Source organism: Polyodon spathula, chromosome 13 (assembly GCF_017654505.1).
Source record: "Polyodon spathula isolate WHYD16114869_AA chromosome 13, ASM1765450v1, whole genome shotgun sequence".
NCBI lineage: Eukaryota > Metazoa > Chordata > Actinopteri > Acipenseriformes > Polyodontidae > Polyodon > Polyodon spathula.
In genome coordinates, this window is record NC_054546.1 from 34,649,417 (window position 1) to 34,658,255 (window position 8,839).

An 8,839-nucleotide genomic window follows, 5' to 3' on the forward strand; every position below is an offset into this window, starting at 1 on the left:
GTAAAACTCTGATGTCATTTTCGTATGAGAATGGTCTGATCAACTCTATTGGCTGCACCTTGTTTACAGGGCGTTTGAATTTGTTTTGATTGGTAGAAATACCTCCTTCTGCTTTTTCAGTAGCCAATCATTGACAGGACAAGAATTTGGGGTAAGATAATGTGGTATATGGAGAGATTTTAAAGAAACTGTACGAAAGGTTTACAGCTCTTGTCAAACAATTGGATTTTGTTTATTTCTAAGACAAGAAACCACAATGTCTGACGAAAAGTCTAATGTGCAGTCACTAGTGACTTGCACTGCTCCCGTGAATATTGCTGTCATTAAATACTGTAAGTATGCATATTGATATACTGTAGTTTGGTAATATTGTATTTTGCGATATTCTCTATTGACTTTTCATAGACTGTTTTATTAAGAAATGTAAACTAAAATAGTTTAGCGGACACTAAGTTACACCATGTAGAGTTCTGTCTTTGCATTGAATGAAACGTGCATCAAACCGAGAAATTAAATGTAGTTATTTAATTTTTTTTTTTTAGCACTGTAACAGACCGTGCAAGGTATTTTGACACAAGAGAGGTCTACATATTTCTAGTTGATATAAAAAATAATAAAAATATAGATTTGTTGGGGGGGGGGGATAAGAAAGAATGTGAAGAAGCTGTGTTTAAAGTTACTAAAAAATGTTCCTGTTTTTCTATACTGTTATTTTTGTAGGGGGGAAGAGGAATGAGAGTTTAATTTTACCTATCAATTCCTCCTTGAGTGTCACCCTTCATCAAGACCAGGTAAGGACCCTGGGATCATACAGGATGTGGCCACTTTATTAGAAGGAAGGTGGCCACTACATCCATAGAAAAGCCTCCCTGTGTTCGTTGTTAGTGAGCCCATTGATTGAAAACTATTGGAGTTAGAATCATCTGTCTCCCAACGTCAGGCACCAGTCCAACTACACATAGACCAAGGACCAATTTTAATGTTGCATCACTGCTGGAACCCTGCTGGACTGTTGATCTTCCGTTCTCTCTATCAGGCTGATCGCTTAGTTTTGCACACATTATTTTAGTTACAGATGTTGCCAAGTTATTGAACCCTGGAAACAAAAGACCCAACCTGGGAAGTCTCCACATAGACTTGTGGGGCGCAGATCCTGTAGGGGTTCTCTGAAGTGTAATAAGGTTAACTGCCCCCCACTGGTTTTCCTCCACAACCCTGCAACAGTGTTCCTTGTGGCTTCCTAGCTAAGATCGGTAACTTGGTGCAAATTGAACCCTTGAATGATTACAATTACAGATGAACCTGTTTTATATCACCTTGCTTCATATCATGCCCCGTTTATTATCACGATTTTTAAAAAAACACTCGCCATGCACCATAGGTTCTTTGAGAAATTACCTCTCTTAATATTATCTCACAAACACGCTTATTGTCACGTTTTGTGCAGTCTGTCAAATGCTGCTTGTCCGGGCTTTACTAAGTAACCACAGGATATAATGAATTTCCAATGCAACTAACAACCAATAATCATCTTGGCTGATAAACTGACATTTTGTGCAGCCTGTCAAATGCTGCGTGGGCGGTCTTAACGGGGTACAGTTCAGTTACAAAACACCAACGTTTTTTAACATAGTCGATCTTATTCCCCCCCAGAAAACCACCAAGTGCCATGCTTAATTGATAGCTCTCATCAGTCGACAGTTCATGCCTTTTTTTAGATAATGACACAAACTGTTTCGTTCCAGTTAATGATACAGAACGTATCTGTCCTGCAGTAAACTGGATTTGTTTAAATGTAAAGAATGACTACATGTACAGTATTAAAACACTGCTCTTTAATTCACTGTTAGTTTTCTTTCTCTTTTTTCTTGCACTTGTAATGTGCTGTCACAGGCAAACGCTTTATATCATAACCCGCATTATATCACGAATTATGCCTGCATGGCAATCATGATATACCGTGGATTTATCTGTATTATTATTATTTTTTGCTCATAAAAAACTCTATTTGTTTTACTTATGTTGTTTTTACATGGAAGCTAATTGACAGTATTAAATGTATTTATTTTACTATATCATGTTGAAGAGTAATCTGTTTACAATTTTAGCTAAAGACAACAACAACGGTGGCATCAAGTCGGCTTTTTAAGGAGGATCGAATCTGGCTTAATGGCAAAGAGGACAATATCAACCATCCGCGGCTCCAGTCCTGCTTAAGAGAAAGTGGGTGACTTTTAAAATGATCACTTTCACTAGAATGAACCATTCACTGCATAGCAATGACCAAGCAAGCAGTGCCATTACTGTGACAGTGATGTAGCAATCATGAAAGCTAGTATAAAGTTGTACAACGTTGAATGTATGACGCTTGTTTAAAACATTGAGAATCGATTGATGCAAAAAACTACATTTTTTTTTTTACCTGGGGAATCTACTCCGTTTTGAATACTATATTTATTTCAAGCAGCTTGAAGCCTCCCCTTTAATGATGAATCTGAATTGTTATTTTTCTGTGTTGCAGTCCGTCGCCTGGCCAGGAAACGAAGCAGTGATGGAGACAATAACTCTGAGAAGTTAAACCTGTCCCACAAAGTTCACATCTGCTCCATAAACAACTTTCCAACCGCTGCTGGGTTGGCATCCTCTGCAGCAGGCTATGCTTGCCTGGGTAACCGGAAAACTCTTTAATCTTGTCTAACATGATTCCAGTCTGTAATTTACACATGTCTTTTGAAAGAAGAAAAACTGTGCATCTCCCTCTTTTCAGTGGCACTGCATGGTAGAGTATACATCTGTAACTATGGAATCTCAGTAATGGTTCAATGGCAACGTTTTCATCATTTGTAGGCATTGAGAAAGACTTTCTTTCAAAATGTCTGTAATTTAATTTACAGTGTTTCTTTAAGTATTTCTACTAGTACAGTACATGCTATAACTTATTAAAGAGATTTGAGCCCAAGGTAATTTTAAAAGGGGAGCAGGCTAGCTGCAGTAAATGTAAGAGTAATGAATTGATGTGCAGTGTGGTGATGTGTAACTGACAAGTGTTTGGGCTTTCTTAGTTTTACCTCAGCTTTCAAGTTTATAAATGACGTAATCTTATATTTCTGTTTAGTTGCTTTGACATTATACAATAACATACAGGTGCTTTGATTTTTGAGCCCACTTTCAAAGTCAATTTCAACAGCATAAAAATAATAAAATGCATCCAGCACGTGCTTGTTTATATATATGTATAGTTTAATTTCTATCAGAACGACTTTAGTGAAGCAAAATAAAATGAGTTCCACATGCCATTATTTAAAAAAAAAAAAAAAAAAGTGTTGGTTGTTAATCTGTGGGGTAATATAGTGCTTTCACAGAGCTCTGCGGTACTGTGCACAGAGCAATTCTTGCTTGACTACGACACTCAATAGAACTACAGCAACCAAACCTGAAAACTACATATATTTAAACAATGGTATACATTTAAACAAATACGTAAAATGCATGTCAAGAGCAATCGGTAAGAGTTATTGTGATTCCCCTACTCCTTTATAAATTGAAATATGCCATCTAAAATCAGAAAACTTGTCATACAGCTAACTCAACCCTTATACACCCTAAAATAATTTAGCAATGCCCCTGCAATTCAGTAATGAGACAGATCTTGTTGTCTTTATTGGCTTGTTGCTCAGTGCAGCATGACAGCTGTTAACAATAACCCTCAGATCAGTGCAGCATGACAGCTGTTAACAATAACCCTCAGACTGTTGTGACCCTCTCTCTCTGTGTGACAGTGTACACACTAGCAAGGCTGTATGGAGTAGAAGGGGAGCTGTCTGAAGTGGCTCGCCAGGGATCGGGCAGTGCCTGCAGGAGTATGTACGGGGGCTTTGTGCAGTGGATCATGGGAGACAAGCCTGATGGAAAGGACAGCATCGCAGAGCAGATACTGCCAGAGACTCACTGGCCTGAGCTCCGAGTCCTCATACTGGTGGTAAATAGAGGCTTTAAGTAAGACAGTTGCTTTCTCTATTGCAAAAAAAAAAAAGCATCTTAAACAGTAGGCTAGAGGTGTGTTCACAGACCTCAGAGAATTGCACTCCAGCGATGCCAACAATTAATGTGGGAATAGTGTTTGGAAAAATATGTTATCACATTAGCTTCATATAAAGTATGGTCTTGTGATTGACATTGTATTCCTATTTAAGTGAGATACTGACCCACTAAGTTTTGTGTCGTACTTTGATCTGGAAGTCCCTAAGAACTTGATTTAAAATATATGGTGCCAGATGATTACAATAAGTGTAATGTTGTGTTTTTACAGGTGAGTGCAGAGCGGAAGCCAGTAGGAAGCACAGCTGGGATGCAGACAAGTGTCCAAACCAGTCCCCTTCTAAAGGTACAGTGGAAAATACAGTTTCCTTTATTATCAATCTTGTCCTGTGGTCAGGTAGATCGTAATGTATTTGTTCCGACTGAGAGAACTGAATAAAGTTTGCATAAAAGAGATGGTTTAAAGTGAAGAAAATGTATTAGGACATTGCAGCTCATAGGGATGGCCTGAAGAAATGTCAAATCAGAGGTAAAGAAAATAATCCAAAAACTTCAGTCACTTTCTCATCATGTGGACTATGAATACAGAGCTAGTTTGCATGCAGGCAACATTTACCCTGGAACCCGTTTCTCCAGGTGGAAAGACCTTGTCAGAATGTGGTCCACTTGATCGACCCTGGGCTATGCTACATGTGGTACTGAAGCTATAATAGGGGAGCAAAGTGGACATTTGGAATATAATTATTCCTGTCTTCTCTGTGTGCTCCAGTATCGGGCAGAGTCTGTTGTTCCTGAGCGGATGAAAGAGATGATTGCTGCAATCCGAAGGCGGGATTTTGAAACATTCGGAGAACTGACCATGAAAGACAGCAACCAATTCCATGCCACCTGTCTGGACACATACCCTCCCATCTTCTACCTGAATGATGTGTCCAAGCGCATCATCAGCCTAGTGCATCGCTACAACACTCACTACGGAAGGACGCGAGTAAGTATGAAAGACCTACTGAAATGACCCTTGCATTTTTTTGTCATCTATGATTCTCTTGCTTTATAGTAGTTATTGTCCAAGAGAAAGGCCTCCAGGCGCATCTCAGAAACCTTCCACTTTTCAATGGGTCATAATTTATTTTCAGTTAGATTATCAGCTAACAACAACGATGATCACAATGTATTAAAACCAGCCCCGTCTTGAAGGTACAGGCTGATCCCTGGGTTGTTTCCTAAAGCAGTGCTTTTGTGTTCTTCAGCTTGCATACACATTTGATGCTGGCCCTAACGCTGTGGTGTACATGCTGGAGGAGCATGTGGATGAGTTTGTGGAGCTGATCAAGCAATACTTTCCCCCAGAGACCAACGGTGAACAGTAAGTAGCTGTAGCTTTCAGTAAAACTAAAAGAAACTAATAAAAGGAGACACGGGGTGCCGTGGTCTTTTGTAACAGTTTTGTCTGATCGTTTACACAAACCTAACGAAAACACAAATTGTAAATATCTATAAATTATTGAAAATCATTTTTAAATAAGGAGGAATGAAAGATGGGATGTTGCTTTGCAACCTATAATTACGCACAGGCAATGTCAATTTATGTTTTATACTGAAAAAGGATATCAAAGACATAACATTTTTGAGAAGCTTCACCATGTACAGACAGACAGACGGATACGATAGGTGATAGGTGTATAAGGGTCCAAATAAAACAAAATAAATATATTTTGGTTGCTTGTAACTGCTGGGCTTCCTGCTATTTGTCATTTTTTTCAACACAATGATTGTCCGCTGCAGACACGGAACTTAGCAAACACATAACAAGAAAACAAAGAATTCCTGACAGTTTTGCTTTTCAAATTAAAGCCTTTCTAAATTCCTTTTACTGCCATTGCTGTGCAGATGAATGAGAAACACTATTTCTATTGACAAATAGTTGGTAACAGTTTAATATCCAGCCTAAGTTTATAATCTTACCTTTGAAAAATACTATAGGATGGCAAAGAAACATTCTTTAAAGGAGCAACTAAAGTTTTGTGTATAAGGTAATGTTGAACTTAAAATTTGCAAAGCAAACTGGTGACTATATTGCTATAAAACCAGTATTTGTCATTCTTGGTGAATTAGGTTAGAAAGAACCATTTATAAAACTTCTAAATGGCCAAAAAGAGTTCATAATTCAAAAGGTGAAAAACAAAGAAACTCTAGTTGTGCATGTTTGCTAGACTTGATGTCATTTTGCAACCCAAATGTCAGTTTTTCTTTCAATACCAATGCATGTTTTTTGTTTCTCAGCTGCAGACACTACATTTGGCAATTAAATAAAACCACAAAAATGGACTCAAATTTTGTTTGTAAAACATGATTGAGTGAAATGAAAAGTGATGTGATACAATATCGTTTACCAAAGGCTGATGTTGAAGCAAGCACTGTGAGAGTTGTACTGTAAATGCATGTAGTTAACCCCTTTTTGTGTCTCTGTAGGTTCCTAAAAGGGCTGGCAGTGAGCCCAGTGTCTGTAACAGAGGAGCTGAAATCTGCCATTGGGATGGACTCGTGTCCCAGAGGAATCAGTTATATCATTAACACAAAGGTAGAAAAAGCCTTCAGATTGTGCAGCCTTACAAAAAAAACAAAACTGTCTTTGGTTGGATTTGTCATGCGTTCCTCCTGGAAAATGTATCAAAAGTAGCTTCAAATGACATATTCTTATTTTTCCCTTGTCATTTTGGAAATCTTATTGCACATACTGAAATGCTTTTTTAGTTTTATTAAGCCTGGGTTTGACTACAAATGCAGGAGCTGCTCTTCAGTTCTAGTGGCCCACCATAGACATATATAATGAAGGCTAGATCAGCCAAAGTGTTTTAATATTACTATGCCAGCACTATTTATTACACACCAGTACGTCGCCAGGAAAAGGAAACGTGACCCATTGTGCCATAGCAGTTGGTGGCTCTGGCTATTTGGCTGATCTAGCCTATGTTACATTTATCTATTGCAGGCAAATAGAACTTAAGACCATCCTGGAGCTCATATAATAGCACCTTAACACAGACTGGAAAAATTGCATTTGAAGCACCAGCCGCAGTGTTTGAATCCTCTCTGTGCTTCTCTGATAGGCAGGACCGGGCCCTCGGGTTGCAGAATATACAAGCCTCCACCTGCTGGGCTCAGATGGGCTTCCAAAGCACTTGAAGCAAAGTGCCTGAGCATTGGCCTCCAGAATGTGAAGCCAGGATCTCCTGCAAATGATATCACTGAACATTGAATACAGTTTTAATGAAAGAAACAAACGGTCAAGTGTAACGGTCAAATTTCATTGTAATAAGGGGGAGACTATGTATTTTTGTTGATGTTTTTGTAAACAGGGTGTATTTATTGATTTGCAGGGCACTTTCATTGATGGTTTACCCATTAATGCCTCAACTGTGTTACTGCTGTAGGTGTTTGATTTATTTTACTTTGAAACCTAATGAAGGTACCACAGACTGGAACATGGAGTGCTCTATAATGGTTCCAATATATTTTGCTTTGTATTTTTTCATCCTTACAGCTGGGTCTTTTATGGTTTGTAACCATTTATTGTTAGGACTCTTATATTTACCAAAGACTGACTTATTTCCTTTAACAAAGCACTATAGGCTAAAATACACATGTTGCTTTTTTAACATAGGGGTTTATTACTAATGATTTACCTATAGTAAATACCCATGTATATTTTGTTTGGTCTTCTATCAACACGTATGTTTAATTACTGGAAGCATAATATGACTGTGGTGCTCTATTTTCCACTGTTGCGTTTGGAATAATTTAACGATACAGATGAAATACAGCCAACTGATTACTGTACCAGCACATTTTCGGCTCCTTTGGCTAAAGCATGCATGCAGATTATTTAACAGTCAAGGAATACTCAAAGAGAAGTTACAAAAATTTGCACAGTGAACTGTCTTCATTTTGGGTAGTTCAAACTGTGGAGGAAAATTATTGAATTCTGACTATATAGATATATAGAGATATTATATTTAACTGAATATGAAATGCCTTTCAGTCTACAACAGACAGTGATTACATCAGCTAAGGGTAGCAGTTAACCATCGAGCTTCTGGACGACATTACACCTCTTCCCTAGGCCCTTTGATAACACTGGCTTTGTTTTGCACTTATCTTGTGCTACACCCTAACTTATTGTCCTATTGAAACTTTCTGGTAACACAGACACCAGACACACCCTATTTTCAAGCTTGTACAAAATGTATAAATATCAACTGCAGCCCCACGTGGGTTAACACTCTCTTTTAGACTCTTCCTTTGTATACACTGATTAAAATATCTAGAGCTGACAATAAACCTGAATCCTGGCTCTCTTTGGATAGCGGAGAATAAATCCACTACAAAATACAGTGTCATTTCTTTGTAGCAGGAGTGAAACCTGACTTTTTTTTTTTTTAGTAGTTGGAGGTATTTGAGAAAATCACACATACCCCTTATGGTTTTTACTGTACATTTTAAACACCCTTCATTGTAATTATTGTGTTTTTTTCTGTTATTGTGTATGATGGAAAATGTATTATAACAAATTGACTCTGTGTTGCTGCTGCCCCCTGGGGACCCCCACAACATTGAAATAAAGAACTTTTCTAAAACGGACAGAAATAAAGATGCATTTGTGTAGCTGTATGTTTGTTTAAACCTTTGCAAACAAGGACTTGTATATCCCATACCAGTATTTAGAGGCCGAACGACCTAACACCAGTAAGACTAGCCTTCAGCATTTCCTTTTCAGAGCCCAACATTTCTTATTTGGAGT

The 8,839-nt window shown here is 38.1% G+C and overlaps 1 protein-coding gene across 1 annotated transcript; it reads left to right on the forward strand.

Moving 5' to 3' along the window:
• Positions 1-146: 146 nt before the first annotated feature.
• LOC121326140 (diphosphomevalonate decarboxylase-like) lies at positions 147-8,043 on the forward strand. The gene is made up of 10 exons (XM_041269322.1): positions 147-332; positions 721-791; positions 2,109-2,223; positions 2,522-2,668; positions 3,780-3,979; positions 4,310-4,384; positions 4,808-5,026; positions 5,289-5,404; positions 6,511-6,619; positions 7,149-8,043. The coding sequence occupies exons 1-10, from the start codon at positions 257-259 to the stop codon at positions 7,236-7,238; spliced, it is 1,218 nt and encodes a 405-aa protein (XP_041125256.1). The 5' UTR covers positions 147-256; the 3' UTR covers positions 7,239-8,043.
• Positions 8,044-8,839: the final 796 nt, after the last annotated feature.

Coding starts and splice junctions, on each gene's coding strand:
- LOC121326140 (XM_041269322.1), top strand. CDS start 257: ATGTCTGACGAAAAGTCTAATGTGCAGTCACTAGTGACTTGCACTGCT. Junction 5,027..5,288: donor CTCACTACGGAAGGACGCGA/GTAAGTATGAAA, acceptor TGTGTTCTTCAG/CTTGCATACACATTTGATGC. Junction 6,620..7,148: donor GTTATATCATTAACACAAAG/GTAGAAAAAGCC, acceptor CTTCTCTGATAG/GCAGGACCGGGCCCTCGGGT.